The sequence below is a fragment of the Cololabis saira genome, chromosome 2 (assembly GCF_033807715.1).
Source record: "Cololabis saira isolate AMF1-May2022 chromosome 2, fColSai1.1, whole genome shotgun sequence".
In the NCBI taxonomy this organism is placed as follows: domain Eukaryota; kingdom Metazoa; phylum Chordata; class Actinopteri; order Beloniformes; family Belonidae; genus Cololabis; species Cololabis saira.
Window position 1 is genome coordinate 9,800,141 of NC_084588.1, and position 22,710 is coordinate 9,822,850.

At 40.3% G+C, this 22,710-nt stretch overlaps 1 protein-coding gene across 1 annotated transcript in view; it reads right to left on the reverse strand.

The window, feature by feature from the left end:
- Positions 1 to 22,710, reverse strand: part of si:ch211-186j3.6 (neural-cadherin) — a 361,581-nt gene that overhangs the window by 190,830 nt on the left and 148,041 nt on the right. The window contains exons 8-10 of the mRNA XM_061737325.1: positions 6,889 to 7,061; positions 1,658 to 1,826; positions 224 to 394 (exon numbers count right to left, since the gene is read on the reverse strand). Coding sequence (XP_061593309.1) covers positions 224 to 394; positions 1,658 to 1,826; positions 6,889 to 7,061 — 513 coding nt within the window. The remainder of the gene's footprint in view (positions 1 to 223; positions 395 to 1,657; positions 1,827 to 6,888; positions 7,062 to 22,710) is intronic.

Genomic DNA, 22,710 nt, shown 5'->3' on the forward strand with positions numbered 1-22,710 from the left:
AAAAACAAAGAAAAAGTCAACACTTTAAATGGCTGAACGGTTCATTTACAGTGTCAGGAGAGATCTGAGGACACGTCACAAGCATAACAAATGGGTGTGGGCAGTGCCAGTGAATGATGTCACAACACATTTGCATCACTTAAGCCAGAATGAGACAGTTTATTTAACAAAGTAGTACTCCTAAATTGGAGTACTTTTTTAATTTGACGTAATTCCCACTTACATTCATATCGGATGTTCTCAAACTTGGGAGTGTTGTCGTTCTGATCCAGGATGAGAATGTTGAGCTGACAAATGCCAATCAGCGGGTCGGCAGCCTGGTCAGTGGCGGTCACCGTCACTGCATACTCCCGCTGGCGCTCACGGTCGAACTTCCTGGCTGTCACTATCGCTCCTAGAGGCCGAGATAATAAAGTTAACCTTACAACAGAATCATACAAAGGACTCTTTGAACTCTGATGGAAGATTATTTACAGTTTTACAATATAATGATTTTTATTCATCAAAAAGGTATCAGCTTAAAGAAGAGTATTAGGGCCAGGCAGGAGAAAAATAAAAATAGTATTTTAGAGGAGGAACATTTTTTTTTCCATTATGCACTTCGAGAAAAAAGTTGAAAAAAAAGTCAAAATATTGAGATTGATGTTGAAGTACAATTTCGAGAAAAAAATTTAAATGTTGAGAAAAAAGGCAAAATTTCGAGAATAAAGTCAACCTTCTGAGACTATAACAAAGAGCGCATGTGACTGTCTTTACAAAATGCCTCATAGGTCTATAGATGCACTGGTGAAACTGTACTTCAGAATCAGCTTCAGTAACAAATAAATTATTTCTCTTTTAATTCATAAAGACAGTGTAGTTATAAGTATTAGGACTCTCCTAACTGGATTTGATTGGCCAGAGACGTTTCAACTTTATTCACAAAATTGTATTTCAACTTTATTCTTGAAATTTCGACTTTATTCTTGAAATTGTATTTCAACATTAATCTCGACATTTCGACTTTTTTCTCGACATTTTGACTTTTTTCTCGAAGTGCAAAATAAAAAAAAAAATCTTCCCCTCTAAAATATTTTTTCTTCTGCATGGCCCTAATACTCTTCCGTAATCAGCCAAAACAGAAATGTCTTTACTATACAGGACTGTCTCAGAAAATTTGAATATTGTGATTTTCTGTAATGCAATTACAGAAACAAAAATGTCATACATTCTGGATTCATTACAAATCAACTGAAATATTGCAAGCCTTTTATTATTTTAATATTGCTGATCATGGCTTACAGCTTAATAAAACTCAAATATCCTATCTAAAAAAATTTGAATATTCTGGGAATCTTAATCTTAAACTGTAAACCATAATCAGCAATATTATAATAATAAAAGGCTTGCAATATTTCAGTTGATTTGTAATGAATCCAGAATGTATGACTTTTTTTTTTTTTTTTTTTTTTTTTTATAAATTGCATTACAGAAAATAAAGAGCTTTATCACAATATTCAAATTTTCTGAGACAGTCCTGTATGTTTTAGAGACTGAATTTAGCAATGACATTTGCAGTTCTAGCTTTATATGCAGCATCTCCAGTCAATGACTCCAGTTTGGCCCCTAGTGTAGTTTGGTTAATGCATGTGCATGTTCTCGTCCTGAGCTTCAGTACCGGTGTCAGGGTGGATGCTGAAGGCAGGCACAGTGGAGTCTTTGTGCATGAAGCCATACGTGACCCGGCCATTGGAACCCTCATCTGCGTCCACAGCATGAACCTGCAGGACGAAGGTCCCTGCCGGCTGGTTCTCCAGGACCGACGTGCTCTCCCGGTACTGCTGACACTGAGGAGAACGGTGGACAGCAGAGATGACAGACGGGAGGCAGAGCAGACCGTGGCAGTGTCGGTTTGGGGAAACTAACATTAACACATTCTACCAGAACCATAAGCAGAAGAACACAACTGGCAGAATTTTACTTATGTTGAAAGTAGGGGTGTAACGATACACTAATCTCACGATACGATACACGATAACGCTACGATATTATAGAAGTATTTTATTTTATATATATATATATATATATATATATATATTTTTGGATTATTTTGGTAATTCAGGGTTCATTATTTTATAAATATATTCTTTATATCCTGATGTAAATCAGGGACTATAATGACACTAGTCAGTTTATCTGTAGTGATTAGTATGTTTTAGATTGGGCGGAGTGATACGCCACAGTACGGCACTAGGTGCTGTGTTGATGTCCTAAAATCCTACACTGTTGAGGGACATTAAAGTACACTCGAACTCAGCAGAAGTTGTCCCCGTGTTTATCCTTCTCACGACCAGAAAAAAGTTTAATTTAATAAGGTAAGGCTTAACTCTACACCAGCCTTACATAAGTAAAAGTTCAGAGCTCAAAACGGGACCGCAAAACGATACTTTCTTCTGAGCGGAGGAAGATTTTGGTCCGCGGGTCGAGGCGCGGTCGGCACGCGCGGTCGGATGTGCGTTACTAGTCAACACAATAGATTAATATTAATAACCCAATATCGTGATACAGTCTGTCACCTCCACGACACGGATCGTGACGTTTTTGTATCGCAAAATTTCGTTGCACGATATATTGTTACACCCCTAGTTGAAAGGGAATATTTAGATAATGGATACGTACAATAAAGTTTGTGGTTCGACAAGGTTTACACAGGATTTTTTGTTCTTATTTTTTTGTCACAAATCTGAATCCTTCACTGCTTCCACAAATATTAAACTTTGCTTTGACGTTTTTAGAATATTGTCACTGGCTTTGAGTAGATCCCCTACTTAGTTTGCAATGAAGTGTTGTCACTTAGTGATCCTTGGAGGATACGGCCTTGATCTTTCACCACTCTTGTTTTAGACATTTACAACCAACAGGTCCTTTGAATTCAAGAATTATTGAAGAAAGAAACCTGTTTTTCTCGGAAAAAAAAGGTGTATTTCCAATGAATAGCATAATTTAAAATCCAATATTAATTTCCATTTAAAACCAAACACATTTTTTAAGCCACTGTAAAACCAATTTGGCTGTTTTGTGTTTTGCTATTCAAACAGTCACTTTCAACCAGGAACGCTGTTTCAGACCAGCTTCATCTTTTCTTATTTTATTTTTTATTTTTCTTATATCCAGAACATAGAATTATTGCACCACGGATTGGAGCAGCATAATGGTGATCAACCAGACCAAACTACAATCCTGAAAAAAACAGATTATGACAACAACAACAACAAAAACAACAACTACGAGGGGTCAGTTTGCTCAATTCCAGATCAAATAAAGCTTCAAAACTGATGTGAAGTTCAATTCAATTTTATTTATATAGCGTCTATTACAACAGAAGTTGTCTCTAGGATCTTTCCAGAGATCCAGAACATGACCCACGAGCAATTATTACATAAAAATAACAAACAATGGTAGGTAAAAATTCCCCTAGTGGAAGAAAAACCTGAAGCCAAACAGTGGCAAGAAAAAACTCTCCTTTAGGAGGGAAGAAACCTGGACCAGGATCATAAGGGGGGAAGAAACCTGGACCAGGACCTGGATCATAAGGAGGGACCCTCCCGTCGGAGGCCAGAAGTCAAAGCAACAGTCCACGAGGTCACTGAGGTTCTCCCGATTACTTCTAATGCACCAGTGTTTGCTAATAGTGGTCAGCTTGGAGGGAAAACAAAAAAATACACTCATCTCAGGAAAACTGACTGTGTAGCAGGTAAACAGAACGTTTAGGAAAGCTCTTTATACACGTAAAAAGATCAAATGACCTTGGGACCCTGTAAACGCTGTCACTTAAGTGCAATGACATTTCTGATTCATGTGAGAAGCTTAAAATAGCAACCGATTGTGACGCAGCTCCATAGCCCGTTCATATACGCTCCATGAGAGTTAAAAGCTGCATTCAGCACACTGACCAAAGCTGATTGTCCAAATGGCTATTTATTTATTCATGCTGTTCCAGTGTATGCATTTTTTAAATTTTTCAATAGCCACTGACAGACGCTCTGTTCTGCGTTACATCCATCCTTTATCTATGCCAGCAGCATCCTGTCCGAGAGCGAAATATACTTGCCCTGGAATGTCAAGCACGAGGTTCCCGACTGAGAAAATTGGTCATAAAGAGCAAATAAAAACCCTTTTTTATGAAGAGTACATCTTTTTTTCCCCTTCCATCTCATCTTGTTGCCTGTCCCTCTCTTCATTTTCAGTCCCCGCCCCAAACCAGGAGCAGCAAGCTTTACTCAGCAAGTCCTCTCTTGCAGCGTCCCTACCCACCTATAATCCTGGTTTGAGATACTTGAGGGCGTCTGGAAAAAAAATCCCAACAAAAACCAAACAAACAAACAAAAAAAACTCTTTTAAAACTTGAGAAGCAGGTAGAAATTCACTATAGTAGGTTGGTCGGCATTTCTCAAAAATCCCTTAAAGCCCTAATTTAAAGGCCAAGATGATGTAGGAGTGAAATACGAGAGCAGAGATGAGGGTCAAGCTCACTAATCGTTCCTCCAGAGGAGAGAGAAACAGACTAATGACTACAGGAGATAGAAAGACAAGGACATTGAAACCAAGGGATGACAGGAGGGTTACACGGGATATGTGGACAAAAAATGAAAACTTTCAGAGATGAGTATAAAATGAGATCATAGTAGCTTATCCTTAAGAAAAAGAAAAGACACCTGAAAAGCAGGGGGACCGCTGCATGAAAGTCAGAATTAAGAAACCAAGGTACTCCGAGGAAGTGAGACTTAGCGTACCGTCAACACGGCTTAGTCTGTTGTATTAACACAAAACCAGGATTACAAGGTACGACTGCGGCAGCCCAGGTGGAACTAATCCCGGTAAGCACGCGTCCACGGCGTTTCTTAAGCAAACCTGCAAGGTCGGTCACTGATTTACCGATGCAGACACGGAGAGGACGCGTGCCGCTTCTGTTTCAATAGGCCTGCAGCAGCTTGTAATGGATGTGAATGAGGAGGTCAAATGTCTACGATGTAAAAGAGGCAATACAGCTGCTATTAATAAACTTAGACAGACTGCTTGGCAGACAATAGCAGACTGAGTGAATACGTAGTAGTCCCATATATACAGGCTGCACTTAAAGATGTCATTTGCAAAATAACTTCTTGCTATGTGTTAGGAATGAGGTTGGAGTCGGACCCAGATATAGGAGAGCAGGAGGCAGGAGTTCCAAAAAACGGGAGATTTATTACTCAAAAACAAAACCAAAGCGCTGCCGAGCAGGATACAAAAACCACAACATGAACATGACAAAGTTAAACTACCAAAACCTGACCTGAAACACGGAAGGAGGAAACGGTACGGACCAGCAGGGAGCAGGGGAAAGACAAGACCAGATACACACAAGGGTTAACGAGACACAGGTGCAGACAATCAGGGCTGATGGGAAACAGGAAGGTCAATCAAAACTTAAACACAAAGACATGGGCTTCAAAATAAAACAGAAAACTACCAAAACCATAACACTATGGGTCTTATCAATCAAACTGAAGTTGGGTGAGTTTGACGACAGGATTGTTATTTGAGTTCAGCTCAGTTGGTTGCCCCTCGTGGGCCTCTGGTTCAAATCCCCGCCTGTCTCTTCACTGCACGTCTTCCCCTCTCTCTACTAAAGTTTCCTGTCCAGCCACTCCAAAATAAAGGCGCCAAAAATCTTTAAAAGAAGTAAAAATACTTGTTTTTAATGATTTTCTTTTCACAAACTCTCCTTCACATGACTCTGCCAGCATCACTAGAGCAGTGGAACCTCTGGGAATCAGGAGTCCCAGACTTCATCTCCTCCATACAAGACTTTGAACAGACAGTGGGGGGGGTTACGGTGCTTGACGGCCGACGCTTCGACCCTGGACATTCTGCTGAGAGAGGACACCTCTGCCTGACACCTCTGCCTGATGTTCAACTGCGAGCTGTGACTTGTGTCTGTGTTGTGTACCGACCCGTGTCACCTGCACTGCCTGCTGCCAGCGCGTGTGACATCATCAGGTCGGCGGTTGCCAGGCTACGGGCACAACACCCAAACGGGGTCTCTAGAGACTTATGTCATGCCACTTTCTCTTACATACTTTCCAGTTTGTCACTAATTTATTCTTTTGTTTAATAAAAACTTAAAAAAAAAAAAGAATATAACATGAGTAATTTACAATACAAGTACAGTAATCCCTGGCTATAACGTGGTTCATCTTTCACGTCTCGCTGCTTCACGGATTTGCATTGTGCATCATTTTCTGCATTCTGATTGGCTAAATAGTCTCCCCCCAGAACGACCAATGAGCTTCAGCAGAAGCTCAAGAACGGGACCCTTTGATGAATCGTTCATTACAGTTCTCAGATATAATCCATGGTGGCATGACGGTTTAGAAGAATCTTTTTGCCCAGAAGAAAAAAGAGCGACAACAACTACCCATAACTATGTTCTTCTCTGGAAAAAACACACCTGCACCACAGGCTTCAGAAGAAAAAGACGCTTTAGAGCGAGTCAGGATGAGCGGCGCAGTCAGAGGAGCAGTGAAATACGTGCAAGTCACAATTGGCCTTACTGTACTTGTATTTTTCTTCATAATCATTTTTCATTTTCTCCCGTTCAAATCCAATTACTCGGGTCTCGGTGGGGCGGGGCTGATGTCCGCAATTTGAAGCCTTGTATAATAATTGTAAAAAAAAAAAAAAAAAAAAGGACGCTACTTCGCGGATTTCACCTATCACGGGTTCTTTTTGGAACGTAACCCCCGAGAAAAACGAGGGATTACTGTAATTTATAGGTAATTTACAATACAAGTATATATTTGACCCTTTTGGGATTAATAAAGTTTATTCTGTTTAATTCAATTCAGCTCAATTTCATTCAGTTCTTACCTGCTCAAAGACAGGCTTGTTGTTGTTGACGTCATCCACTCCGACCACGACCTGGGCGGTGGACGCCAGCGCCTGAGGTCCACCTGAGGCGTTGTCATCGGTGGCGGTGACATTGAGGACATATTCCACCCCCTGGAGGCGAGGAGGGGGGCTGGAGCGCAGCCGGATCAAACCTGCAGTCAGACAGAACAATGCCAGCTGGTAACGGCGTGTCAGCTTGCTCTGATGAATATTTGTAAGACATGCTTTAATGTGATCGACCTCGACATTTGAATGAGAAACGCATGTTCGTGAAAGTTCACACACAGCTTTCATTTGAAGCGGCTGAGATTTATGTTACCGTCCTACAATCTGGGCTCAGCTGCAAGCTGATTCTCAGGGATATTGTTTAGTTATTACTTAGTAAATGTTCCAGACCATGTGGTTAAACTGCACAGCTTATACATACAGTATCATCTTATGGTTCCTCACACAGCAAACAGGAATAAGGCTGGGTTGTACTTGCCACGTGGCTCTTATGTTTTTAAATGTATTTATCTATTTATTTAGGTATGTGGGGTTGTACGTGTACCCTTGCCAAAGGTTATTTACACTGCTCTGATGGTGGCATTAATGCAGAAAAGCAAATAAACATTTTATAGCAACGCTGCTACGGACCACGTCTCCACTCACGTCCATTGATTTTTCCATAAAATTATACAAAAACACTTTTTTATACACATATCAAAGTCATGGCTAAAGAAGATGGTGCGGGTACTGGACTATCCTGTCTGGAGTTCTAACTTATCTCCGATATATAATGTGTGGAGGAATTCAAAACACAAAAACAAAGACCGAGTACTGGTGCCCGAGCAGGAAGTAATAAAGAAAGAGAGGTTCTTCATTTCTGAGTGTACTCAGTGCCAGAATCCGTTTGGGCTACTTGTGGGAAGGAAAGGCAACATTATTGAGAGGACTGGTGACACGAGACTGAGTACAGAGAACCGTTGGACCTGGTGCTGGTGCGGTTTATAAGAAAGTACTTCCAAATGAAGCTCAGGTCCTTCAGTGTTTGCAGGCAGATGTTGTGAATCTTCTATAACTCTGTCACGCAGAGTGCAATCTCATCTGTCGTCACGTGTTGGGGTAGCAGCATGGAAAACTGATGGAGGAGGCCGGTTCTGTTCTGGAGCTGATTGTGTGAAGGAGGATACTTCATTAAATAAAGATCATGGACAACCCTGAGCGTCCTCTTCACAACACAATAATTCAACAACGGAGGCGTCTTCAGTCACAAGTTTCTCCAGATCCTTCCGCTCGCAGCAATAAACCTCTACAATGAATCTCTTTAGAGACTTAAATCATGACTAGTGCTACAACGAATGTCCCTTCGGGGATTTATAAAGTATTTTTGAATTGAATTGCAGTAAAGAGTGGCAAAAATGTTGCTTTTCCAACTTAGGAAAATATCACAGAACTTAAAACACAAATATGGATATTTATTAACAACTGAAATAATAACAACCAAAACATGAACTATCATGTGCTTTCTAAAGAAAAATTTAGTGGGGGTCAGATTTCAGCACACTTCCGGTTTTCAATAAAGAGATCTTGCAGTCAGCAGCACGAGTTTCTTCAATTCTCCCCTTCTCCACCAGATTTCAACATTTTGACAGATTCTAAGGCAAAAAAATGCAGCGCTCCTATCCCATCGTGTGATGCATCCTGACGGGCATTCTTTATTTTTAATCAAGACTATGGGTTCAGCTTTAAGTCATAGCAATAAAACTCATATTTTTCAGCGAATGCTGTCGAGATGATGGTCACAGCATTTTGGGTGCGTGTCATGAGATACTAACAAAGTACTCAAACATCCAATCCAGTTTTTCATTTACGGAACTATAAATGAGTTTGCAACAAAGTCTAACATTGACCTCATTTTAGTAGAAATGATGGTAATATATATTTTCATTATTTTCATTTTGAATGTTATCCAACCACTGTAGTATAAAACTATCGATTCAACTCCCCTGTATCAAATTCTCAGCTGAAAACAAAACCAAAACCTTGGCAATAACTTGAGCAACTCGCATGACATGTCTGCTATTTTGTAGGAAAAGAAAAAGGGAAGAGAAGCAGTGTCAAGGTGAGCTTTTAGGGCAATCAGCAACAAAAGAAGAAAACTCCATCAGAACCAAAAAAAAGAACATTTCTGACACAAAAACCGACCACTCTACCCTTGAAGAAAAACAGAGAGGAAAAGGTTTTTGCTCCTTCAGGTAAATTCAACTCAAGGCAAATTGATAAGATGTTTAAATTTGAATGGAGGCAAACTTGGTGAGAGTGTAGTACTATAAGACCATTCAGTGCCACTTTAACCTTCGCAAACTGTGAAAAATCAGCAAGTACTCTTCCATGAAAAGCAAAGAACTCAAAACCAACTGGAAAAAAAAGGGAAACTGACAAAAGCTTATTGTATCCGTCATTACTTCTTGCTTGTTTAGCCCAATCAGAATTTTGATTCAGCCCAACGACATAATACAACATGAAACCAGCACGGGATAAACCGATATCTTATGATCATATTTCAATGCACAACCTTGAACAGCAATCGCTGCCAACAAGCCTTCACTGAGACTTCTGACATCACGTATTTTGGCGTGCTTTGCCTGAGCAAACTGCTCCGATCGCCTCTGGTTTGGAGGTTGTTTACTGCATCTGTCAAATCTTTTTAGAGATGTTCAATAAAATTAATATTTTATCAGCCACTCTTGAGTACATTTAGCTTCGAGTATTAGATCATGATCCCGTTGGCGTCGCCGTGCCAGATGCAGCAGCGCAGCGCCAAAACATAACTAAGCGCTTTCCAACGTTTATTATTAAGTATAATATTCTTTTTTACAGAAAGTTTAGTTTTTTGTCTTTGACTACAGATCAATATGAGTTGGCAAAAAGTTCCAACTGTCTCATTAATTCTAATTGCCTTCTCCCACCAACATTTGTGGTTTGTCAATATGCATTTATGTTTGGCTTTTTTATGTTTTTCTCTTCGTAATAGAGTCTAACCGCATTTAGCAAGTGATGTACAAGGACCTCGGACTGGCTTGAAGGTATTTTGATGTTTTCCTTGACTCTTCGTCTACCATCTCTGTTATCCTTCTGATGCACCTGATCTTGGATTCCTGCTTGCGGTCATGTCACAGGAATATAAAGCTTCTTAGAGACGGTTTTGTACTTCTAACATGCTTATCTGTGATTTTCTTCCTGAGCTACTAAGATAACTCCCTCCTTTGCTTACCTTACTCCATGTTCAGTGTGGTGCACGCAAAGACATATTTTCACCTGTACCTGATTTATTAAAGCAGCACAACGTAACTTTCAGCTTTTGTTGAGTTTGGCGGCTCCTTTGGACAAAAGCGGTAGTGCTTTACCAGAAAGAACACTACATTTCCCATGAGCACCAGCGCGTACTGCCGGAAAGATCCTGTCCCCGTCGCTGCATGTCTTGATATTGAATGAAATAAGACGGGATGGACTTTCAAAACTACTTTTCTGTTTTCAGCGGTCGTTTGCAGGATAGATAGCTAAGAGGTAATGTATATATCTTTGGTTAAACAATATAATATGACGATGTTGAAAATCACTAAGTTCAACTTGGTTTTATTAGTGAAGTCACCCCCGCCCCCCTGTCCTGTTTCAGCCAGATAATGCGCCCCAAACTACAAATGCTCTGGTTTTGTTCTACTGCACCTTTTTCCTGTCACGTTTTGGTATGTACCATCACAATGACTCTGGAAATATTATATTAAGGTGGAAAAGTTACATAGTGCTGCTTTAAGAATAAATAATCGAATAAACACTAAGTCATTTATTTATTTTTATACTTTTATTGGTTATCTCTGTCAAGCAGTAAAGGCATGCAGGTATACTTGAGACAATTGCCTGTAATGTAATCACTTTTCAGAAGGAATGCACTGCCTGAGCAAGCTGCAAGAGCACCAGCAAATGTGTCATTAAAACACCCTCAACTCTAATATTCACTTATGTTGACTTTTTCCCCAGTGGAATCTGCGCCCACCAGCCGCTTCATTTCTTACAAATTTGTCGATCCTGGATGTGTCCAGGAAGGCAGGAGAGAAGTTTTTCCAGGGGGACAGTGAGGAGGTGTAAATCTGTCCTTTTTAGGGTTCCTTTAATAAATGGTTTCTTTGTTTAACTGGATGAGGGCCAACATGTCTTCTTCTTTATCCTCCCAGTCGTACCTGGCGTGGACCATTGCTGACTTTGCAGGTTCATCTAGAGTTCTTCAATCTGTATGTTATGTGGGGGGAAATCTTTCTTTTGAGAGAAGATGAGGCCCTAATAATTTGTCCTTCCTGCTTCCGTCAAACTGTCCAAAAATACAGAAGTATGCAATGGAGCAAACCAACAAATAAATGAAAATAAATTACCTACTCTTTTTTTATAGGAGGATATTTTAAAATATCCTGGACAGTTTTGTTGGGGGCCCTAAAATGTTTGCTGAGGAGCTCAGAAAGAAAGTTGTAGATGTTAAAGTTAGTAATACCATCTCCAAGAAGTTTCATGCTCCTGTGACAACCGCTGCAAATATTACCAAGAGGAATTTGGTGCATAGGACTATAGCCAAACAGTCCTCAATCCCTAAAAAGAAATAAACGAAACAATGGAGAGCCAAGAAAAACATCCAAAGCCAGTGGATGTCAAGCAAAGGTTAACATATGTTTCTGTCTGACTGCAACATCCATTACTTTCTTAACAATGATGTAAAAAACCCACGACGAATCCACTGTCAAAACATAAAACCAATCTTGAATTACAAAAAAAATCATGTTTCCAAGCTACAAAGCTTCTGGGAGAAGGTCCGTAGAGCAAACGAAACAAAAGTAGAGCCCTAAGTGACATCAGCATGCGTGCTGTGAAACATGGAGAGGACTGGTCATGTTGCCGGGCTGCTTTCATTTGACTGGTATAGGAACCCTGAATCTGTGCAGGGCACGTTCAAGTCCAAAGACCATCATCAAGGCATCTCCGAACCAAAACACTGCTCAAAAAACTCAACCTGTCATGGGTCCTTCAACAGGATGTATTCAATTCCCCTCATTGAACCTCAGTCCTAATCCTGTTGAACATTCATTGAACGATGTGATGAATGCGTATTGGAGAAGGAACCTGTCAGATATGAGACAGCTGGAGCGGGTTGCTCACAAGGACTGGGCCAAGAAACGTGGCGGCTGAATCTCATTTAGAGCTATATCGATCACTTGTTCAAGAAATCACTTGTTGCTTGGTTACTAGTCAAGTTTGAGCAACAAAATATGGAGTTAAAGGTACCGTGATTTTTTTTTTGTTCGTGGCAATTTAATTTTGCTTGATTTTGCCAAATGTTCAATTGAATCATAGGTGCAAAATCAAAGTCTGATTCATGGGAAACAAAATTCAATAACGGTTGCACGGTTACGAGGCTCATAAAAACATGATAAATAATAGTGGATGCCATTAATCTCTGACAGTTTCAAACTATTTCACAAGTAGTTGTAGGTTCTTTATTTTTTGCGGAAGGATACCAACAAATGTCACCATGTGTGTATCTCTGGCAAGTGAGGTTCTGTGTTCGAATATCACGTTTTGTGACTTAAACTAGTTATGCTGAAGAGGGGAACCAATTATCATGGTATAGGGTTTCTGTTGGTCCGGGTTTTCCTGGGTTCTTTGTTATAATTTCTGTTTTAGTTTCAAGGGTTTGCTGAGCTCCTGTTTCTTTGTGAGGGTTTTAGGTTTTCTTGTTCTGTTCTTTGATAGGCCTCTGTCCTGAATTTAATTACTTCTCTCCCTATCTGCCTCTTCCTCCTGTTGTCTCCCTTGACTTTTGTCACATTTGTCTCATTGCCTTCCCTGATTGGAAAGCCTGCCCCGGGGTGTCTATGTATATTGTTCTGTCTTCCCTCTCTCCTCTACTAGTCTGTCAGTCAAGCATGGCCCCCATGTTGCTCATTGCTCTCCCGTCTGCAGTGTTTGGGGAATTTGGGTTATCTTGCTGTGGATTCTGTACATTTTTTTTATCTCCTTTGGTGTTTTTCTTTTCTTCTAGATCCTAGTCTCGTGCATCTTGTTTCCCTGATACAAGCATTGTTGGCAATTAGTTTAATAACATCTGTATTGAAGTGAACCAAGTACAACCACACACAACCATCCCCCATGCTCTCTAAATAAGCAACCATAGGGAAAAGCAGTTCATGGAAAATTAAGGCTTTGTGTAGTTTCCAGTTTTAGCTGTTAAAACATTTGTGACTCAGGCACATTGTCATGACGACGAAATATGAGCAAGTAAACTGATTGTTCTTCCCATTTAGCGCCGTCATTATGGCAGCCCATTTCATCCTTTCTCTTGCTCTTTCAGACTCTTTCAGCCCAGTGTGGGTGAGTCTCCTCTGCTGAATGATTCTCCGCCACGTTTTATGCATCTCATCATTTGGTGCTCCACTTACTGTTAGTCTGTGTAAAAAGGACATCTGGGCTAAAAGTGTGGACACGTGTAGTACATATATTTGTTATCTTCAGAGGCAGGGCCAGGTTTCTATCGTTGTCTTGTGCTCATTTGGTCGCTGTTTCACAAGAGACGCTGGATTCACGCTGTGGGTGAAAATGCTTGTATGTTTATACCATTCATCCTATCTCTGTTTTCCAGACCGAGGGAAATGATGACACAGATTACAGTATCAATTCTTTTAAAACCCTCCATCTCTGTGGTTGTTTATCTGATCACAGCAGCCAAACGTGCATCGAAAAGCATGAATCAAAGATAACCATCAAGTGATTTATATGAGACTGAATAAACGACAGAAGATGAAAATGTCGGCTCTGCTTAAGTTGATGTTCGACAAGCTCGAGATTAGGAGAAGGGAGGTGTTTGTCCCCTCTCCAATTTTTTTTTTTTTTTTTTTAAATTTCTCACTGTATTGGCCTACTGTTCATGGTTAAGTATGTTTTGTTTACGTCCAACCAGAGTAACTCACCCACTAAATTTAAAAAGCAAACAGATTTTGTACATACATAAGCTGCACTTGTCTATAAGCCGCAGGTTTCCGTTACGCTACATGGATTGGTGGCATGAAACTCATTAGCCCGTAGAAATCCATAAATTAGCCGCATCGTTGTCAAAGCCGCAGGGTTCAAGGCGTGGAAAAAAAGTGGCGGCTTATACTGTAGTCCAGAAAGTACGGTATATGGAGGAATGCAGGTGTGTGGGTACGTAGGAGGGAAGGTAACAACTGACACACAGAAAGCAGAAGTGTAGCAATGAGAAAGAAAAAGATAAAAAAGGTGCATTCTGAACAGGAACATATAACCTATGTGTAATGATTTAGTAAAATATAAGACTAAATGCAGACAGAGTGCCTGAAAAGCTAAGTCTGCACCAACTGACAAACTTTAAGTGATCATTTTCAGTGTAAAATTGACATGTAATGTCATGTAGGAACATTATGGCCCACTCCTTGATTATGACGTTGCTTCAGTGAATTGATGTTGATGTCAGTTCTCAGGTCAGAACTCTTTCACTTCAGCATGTGGTTCTAGATCAGACGTGACCCAAAGATCCGGCCATGCAACATTAGTTAAAAGGGACAAATAAGAATGTATGCAGCTTTTGGCCAATACTTCTGTGCTGAGTGGTCTAGCCAGCATTTCTGCATTTCTGCAAATGGGCATAGGATTGGCAGCGCAGCACGAATCACTCAGAGGCGAAGGGGGTTGGGCAGTGGTCAGTGGCCCACTTGCATGGGTCACCCACTTGAATGGGCCACCAATAATAGCAGCTCCCCACTGACCTGGTTATATCCTGCCTCAATGACCTCACCTGCTTCAATATGCTCTGACAAAAACGTTTTCTGTCATGTTCACTTGAAAGTCTGCACTTATGAATGTGAGCTGTAAAAGCACATTTTTACTTTAAAAGAACTGGATTCGAAATGGGAAAATATGAACAAAGCACTTGACTCAGTAAGTGAATCTATATTTCCTTTATCATCATCAAAGTTAAAATGAAAATGCACAATTTTTTATCTTTGCCATATATTCAAAACAGCGATCTCTGCATTGGTAGAAGTGCAGCTACCTTAGTGCATAGTTCTACACAGTGAAGCTCCTGCTATTTCAGCAGTGTCTTTGTTATTGGGATGTCTGTATCTATATTTGTTTTAATGAAACCAAGAAGTTTAGATGAGAGATAACTAAACCAATCTGCAAGATATCACATTTCTGTTTCCATAACGGTGTGTTCCTCCAGAAGTATGTGCCATACAGTCCTGTAACCACCACAGAGCATGATGGCTGAGTGTCTCCCAACCTGGGGTCCGGGCCCCCCCTGGGGGGGCGCGAAACTTTGTCTGCTTTGAAATTATGCAGTTGTAAAAATTATATTTGCGAATGAGTCATTCATAAGCCATTGTTAGGAATAATTTATGAATGTCTTGAATATTTTTTGTGTTTTTTATACACTGGTGACAAACACAGGAAATTATTTAATTCCTTATTATTATATCATTACTTAACATTTAATCTACTCCGACAGGTTGTTAAAGGAAAACTGTTAATAAATGTTGGTCTCATATTAAAAGAGACATTTTTAGAAATATTTTTATGTCCTTTTGTGCATATTTTATACATTGGTGACATTGGAGAAAAACAAAGTCATATGTATACAGAGTAAACCAAAGAGAAATTTAGCAAAAAAACATAATTAATGTTCATTTTTTCAATTAAAGACTATTTTGGTGCGAAGTACGTTCGGGTCGGGGGGCCTCGCTGGTCTTAGACACAAGTGGGGGGGCTCCGAGGAAAAAAGGTTGGGAACCACTGGCTTAGTTGATCCTCAATTCCATCAAACATCATCTTTAGAACATTATTGTGTGAGAGGCAGGGTCACATTTGATTATTTTGAATGACTACTACACTGAATGGAGCCCTAATTTTAGGGTCCTGCCCCAGAAAGAAACAGTCAAAAGTCCACAATCCAGTGTCAGTGTAGTACTCGAGCTTTTCTTTCCATTTATTTCCATTAATGAATTGAAAAGGCCTAGAACAACAAACTAATTTTTAGTATCCGAAATGGTTATGTTATGGCACCCGGCTGACGCTGATATGGGTTCGGTTGTACAGGTGGCTTGTGGGAGATTGTGAAACTGAGACCAAGAGGTCAAAAAAAGTTGGTCTGAAAAAGAACATTCAACTAGGGCTGATTTAAAAACAGGTCAAAAATATGAAGTAAATGACAATTATTTCAAAACTACAACTGACAGTAGTGTGTACATCTCCGGCGGTAACGTTGGTGCCAGTGAAAGTCACGAAGGTCAGCAGAAACTTCGAGATCTAGATTATCCATGAACGTTTCCAAGCAATTCATCAATCAGTTACAAGTATACTTCAGAAAAGACAGAGGTGATTGTTCACCAGACTAATGCTGTAGCCATGTCAATAGCAGCGCGAAAACCAGAGTTGTGGTTTTCTATTTCCAATATTCCAGTACAAAAATCAATTCCCCCCCTCAGTCGGAGAGCTTCCTGCCAAAGAGCTCACAGATTTAAACTCGTGCCAGCTGCAGAAAGGATGAAGCAGGTGCAGCTGGACTGTTCAACAAAAGTAGCATCAGTTCTCAAAACTATATCTAGACTACAAGTAACACAAAGTTCACACTCTCTGCTAAGAGAAATTAATACTAAATACGCATTAATAATAGTGGAATCACCAGTCTTTTTCTCTCCCTCCACTCACACTGCTCCGATGGTGTATTCATGCTTAATGAAGTGAGACAGAGGGCCAGACAAATGTGCCCAGTTCACTAAAGGCAGCTGGCAGACACAGCGAAAGGCTGTGGCCTGCTTACTATGTTACATATAGGGAAAACCAGAGGCGCCCTGTGGTCTGATCTCTACTTCACTCTGCCACTAGTGGACGTAAACATCTAATCGAGCCTAAAAGCCTTAGATGAGAGCAATACATGCCGGGTAAGTGCTTGAAAATGGGACATGGGAAAGGTTTCAGGACATGCCAAGAACAATGCATTCAGCATGCGTCTGTTGTAATCTATGAGATATGTGTCCCTGCAGCACAGGTTACGTCTATGCGTGTCTGCATGTTCAGTGGCCCTCACATGTGTAGAGCTAAAAAAATTGCATGTTTTATCTTTATGTAATGTTTTCTATATGAATTATTTTGAATGAATTATTTTTTATTTATGTGTCATACACCTTTAAGGTGCCCAGCCCATAAGGGCTTACAAGACACAGATACCCTACGCCAGCAAACAAACATCAACTACGTACAAACAAAAACACAAACACAAAATTATAATATCCACTTATACATTACAGATCAGATCTTTTCTCAATTTTCATATAATTTGTCCTTTCTCTGTTTCCAGGCTCTCTTTACAAAAGTAGCCACAGAGAAAACCTCCTCTTTAAAAAACCATTCCAATTTAACATCATCTTCACTCCAAAACAACTCAGGTTTGCAATCTTGCATTCTCTGAAATAAAAACTTCCTGGCTTCATCATACAATGGACAATAAAACAAAAAATGAAGTTCATCCTCAACAACATTCAGGTCACAAACACTACACAATCTTTCCTCTTCAGGAACAGAATTATACCTACCTGTTTCTATGGCCAGAGGGAGAATCCCAGTTCGCAACTGAGCACACAATGATCTTTTGGATCTATCAAGGGGTAAGGTCGCATACGGTTCAGGACAATAAGTACTCTTCATCAACCGGTAAGTTCTGAGTTTGGGTTTATGCCAGATGTCGTTGGCCCATTTTTCTTTATATTCAGAGAATAACATACGCTTCACAAACCGAACATTACACCGCTGACCATCTATGAAAACATGTTGTAGATCAGTTTCACTAAAGATGGCATTTATTCCCTGACACCAAGGATAGTTATGTGCTTTGTCCCAATGAAAAACCTTTTTGGCTATTCTAGCCTCTGGCATAGACGACAGACGGTTCCAAAGTCTAAGCACTTCCCCCTTCTGCTTAATCAAACATGGCTCCCAACCCATATCACCTTGGAAAGCCAGCACAGGAGTAAATTTGTGCACACCTAAGAAACATCGAATAGCCCGATTTTGAATGGCATTCACTCTGGACAATTCCTTACCCCCCCATACCCCCGCTGCATAAAAAAGAATTGGAGAAACACAGGCCTCATAAAGCTTTGAAAAGGTGGTATAACTAAGATTTTTACAATTCTTCATTTTACTGACAATAGAACCTAATGCTCTGCCTGCCGTATCAGCGAGGATATTAATACCTTCTTTGAACTTCTATAGCTTTTATTTGTATCTCTGTTACCAGTGTGTGTGCATGTCATGCATTACTGTGTTCTAAAATTAACATGTCTTTTTTTTCCCTACTTATTGGGTAAGTGCTTGTGGGATATAATATGCTGCTGTGTGGTAAACACAAAAATGTAGCATAAATGCCTTGTGCTTATCAGTAAATATAAGTGACATTTTATCTGCATGTATATGCAATGAAGGTACCATAAATTAAACGTTGCATATTGGTGTCAAAGTAAGGGTGAAGAGGATTGAATTTGTTACTGCTAACAGGGCCAGCACATATCATCACTTATTGGAGATGGAGAGGATGTTTCCTCAGGGGTCAGTGGGCAGCCGTCACTTCACATCAAGGTAGCCAGGAGGGAAGAAGAAGGAGGAGGATAAAGCAAGGGATTGGTGAGAGGCAGAGCAGGGTGGGGGGTAGAGAAGGAGGACAGGGACAGAGGAAGTACTTTCTTTGGTTAGTTTCAAGTAGAAAGATTGTCAAAAACCAAAAACAATAGATAGAAGGTGAGCAGCTCAGAAGGAAAGAATGAAAATGAAAGAAAACCCAGGTTAACTGGTGCTACTTCATTAACTGTTACCTTAGTAAATCCATGGACAACAAATTCAACCTCTTTTTCCCCCTTAAGAAAACACAATTTTTGAAATGACCCAAAATGTAGTTGAGAAAAAAATAAATAGAAATATGTCTATTGGCACAAGCATTACTCCTTAGCTGTCAGTAAATACTTCCCCCAATCCAAAAGAGTCTATGTTTCTGTATTTATAAGATTTAATAGGACGAGTGTGTGATCATCATATCGACTTGCCTGCTCAGATTCTAATGGGAGTCTTAAATCTTAGGGACACACACTGTATTCTGGTGTAGGTTACAGAAAAATTAACGTGGAGAGGGAGGCCGGCGCGGCTGCCGCAGCAGCCAGAGGGGCAGAAAACAATCACTTGAATGGTTGTTGGACATTTAGGATGAGTATGGGGGGGTGGGGGGGGGTCAGCAACAAAAGGGGAGAGGAGGCAATAAACGATTTTCATCAGCTGCAGAGAGAATGACATGGCTTGGAGACTGTGGGTGAAGTCCAATGTACTTTCCTTCGGTTATCACAATCATAAAATACTTTTAACGACTAAATATTAGGCTCTTTGAAACTAAATATTGGATATTAAAAGTATTATGGTGTCACCGACATGAGCTCACGCTTTAGTGCAGGGAATCTGTACAGTGCCTCTCTGTGTACACCTGTATCTGTGTCAGTCTCAGTGGACTTCACTTGATTTACTCCAAATCCATGACTAACAACTGGGTGCTCAAAGGCCTACACTTCCGCGTCTTTTCTTAATCTTCTCCCAGGTTGAGGTATATTCAAGCTTATCGTGTTCCTTTGGCGAGTTGCTGACTGGCATTTGCTACATCTAAACTTTTTTTTATCTTCTGCAGTTTGCACGATGGCAAGCTGGTTCACTCTCACAAGTCTAGTGATCTGGATTGGGAAGTCCCACAAGAGCTTCAATTTTACATTCCCTTTAGATGGGGAGACTGCAGGGGGTGACTGCACATGCCCATTTAGTCAGGCAGTCTTCTCCTTCAAAGCATCCCGTCAGTGGAATTCAGTGCCACAATCAATTAGAGAGTCCCCATCCTACTACTCATTTAAAAGTAGAGAGAGAGCGTGTGCCCTTGCCTGTTTTTAGTCACCATTCATAACATTTTATGTACATTTGATTGTATGTATATGGGTGTGCTACTGTGTAGAGTAAGTTCTAGGTCAGGTGGATACTCTGCTATGTTATATGTATTGTGCATTTGTAATTGTGACTCCTTGTTTTATTCTGTTGCCATCAACCTGACAAGGGACTGCAGATGAAAATTAGCCTGTTGGCTATATCTGGCATATTTACATTTATGTATGTACTTATTTAAATGTTTAGTAATATGCGCTGTCCCTATTCTAAAAAAAAATAAATAAATAAAAACAGATGCAACTCATTTTTGTAATTTGGGGATTTCCAGTCAGTTTCTATAAACTACTCCAACCACTTTGTCATGGTGTTCCATGCATGATATACCTGCGTGAAACTTAGACCCTGTTCTTATGAGCTGGACTGCCCCTGAGTCAGATTTGAACAGCCTACATCTGGTGTGTTTAAACCCTGATCTTGCATAGCTATGTTGACTGCCTCTGTAATGTTTTTCAGACCAGCCTTTTGCACCCATTAATAGTATTTCTCATTAGGAGCCACTCCTTCAAACTGCTGGTGGCACAAGCCGTGCAGGGAATTATCTTCCCATGGTGCTTAAGGGTTTCCTGCACAGACTGCTAGGGTAGGCAGCTCAGCCCATCTATGTTAAGGCTGCCCAAAAGTTCTTTGTAACCCACTCAAAACATTTGAAAATAAAATATTCTAATCCAAAAGCTTGGCTGTTCTTCCCTTCAGTCCACAAACCCTCTTTTTGTCTCCTTAGGCACTTTAACACCCAAAGGCTTTAATGCAATCAAGACAAACTTGAGCTCATTTTCTCACACTTGCTGCAGTTCGTTTTGTCCAGTATAAAACGCAGCAATCACACTAAGTGCAAAGCTATTGGACTGAAACCCCAAAAAGAGGAGCTTAATGCTGTAGTTCCCCGTTCTGTATCACTGATACGCACAAGCTCACAACCGTGTTTTCGATGTTGCCCTGGTCTTACACTTCTGGCTGAAATTAAAGAGCCATTAACAGACGTGTGCAGATTAGTTTACAGGCTGATGAGCTGCTTCATCCATTCCAATCAGGTGTGTTGGTGTAACACATCTAATACATCAGGTCAGCTGGGTTTACAACAATACATGCTGTGAAATTACAAATGAATGCACAATATATGACACAGATAAAGAAAACATACCAAATGATCTGGTCAGACCTTGACTTAATTATCCAATTCAAGTGGCTCTTCAAGGATCTGCCCTACCACTTGCATGTATTTGGACATGATTAACTCCTTTGTGGCATCTTCTTGGTTGTCATTTTACCTGTTTCAGCTTGAAGTTATTCATGTGGAGGAAGCGGTTGGTAACAGTGGGGACAGAGCGTTTCATAGCTATGTAATTGCAGCTGATTGTAACTTCTGCAGTTACCTTTGCACTGACATCTAGAGTTGTCTTTCACGGTGCATGGAGTTACTAATGAAGATCGTTTGTGTCCTTTTTATTTTGTCTCCCTCCTGATTACCCCACTGGCCTGCTCTCACTTTACTCCAGGGGTTCGTTTGAGCACGATTGACACTTGTATATGTCATTAATCGTTCTGTTTGTTGCGTTGAACATAATACACGTCATGCAGACATTGTGTACATTTATGTGCTTGTGTGACCGTACCATGCTGGACTCCAATTACGACAGAGACTAGAAATCATATTGTGCTTCATCATGGAACAGATGGCTCACACAAATGAAAAGAACCAAATAAAAACAGACCTCAGGGGTCAATCACCCGTGGGCTCAGTATGGATCTCCTAACACGAGTCCACCCTAAATCCAGGTGCTGTACACATCTATCTGATCTCACTCTGACTCCACTGTCAACCAGAGGCTGATCCATGGCTCAGCTCAGGTTGTTTCTTTTTTTTTCCAGTTTACTTTAGGACTTGCACCAACAGACTGACAAAGTAAGGCAGTAGCAAAAAACAAAGGTAAAAGTAAGTATGCTGATCGACCCCATCGACAGGTTAGACTGATTCTCATAAATCTTTCCACACCAAAATTAAACATAGTGTAGGCTCCAGGCTGTGTCTGCAGTTTCTTTTTTTGTGGTAAGATTCAATGTACGTTTTCCTTAAGCTCCTCAGTAAATACATGTTATTGTCACATCAATCAGGACAGCAAGTCTACAGGTATGTACATTGAGAACAATCAGATACATATATGACTGTCAATTCTGTCTGCTTGTAGCAGTGTTGAGCAGGGCAGTATATAACTGCTGCCACTTATGCTACAGTACAGTAAAGTAAAACTTGGTCCCTTTCCAGCCAACACACTGTTGTATAACATTGTTTGATGCTAAGGTTTCAACAGCCGGGAGTAAAATGCTTGATCCACATTAACAGAACTGATGATTGGAAAGCCAAAGGCACACTCACACCAATGCATCAAAAAGATGATAAAGAATAATAACTGGTTGGTACTAGGTAAAAAGGCAACTATACAAATTAAAACACAGGGATCAGTTTCACTCAATATGCCCTTTGGCCTTTTATACATTTGACTGATCGACTAATCCACGGCTGGACCAGTGCCTGTATGCTACTGCATCCAACGATGATTACCAGAGCAACACAGTGCCTTATTACTTTGAGCTGAATGTCAGAATAAATAAATATTTTTCACATAATTGTGCTAACATCATGTAGCTCGGAAGTGAAACGGAGAGCAAACTTCTGACCTCCCAAACAAACAACCCACACTGTCAATATCATATTCCATCTGCGTTATATAAGATAAA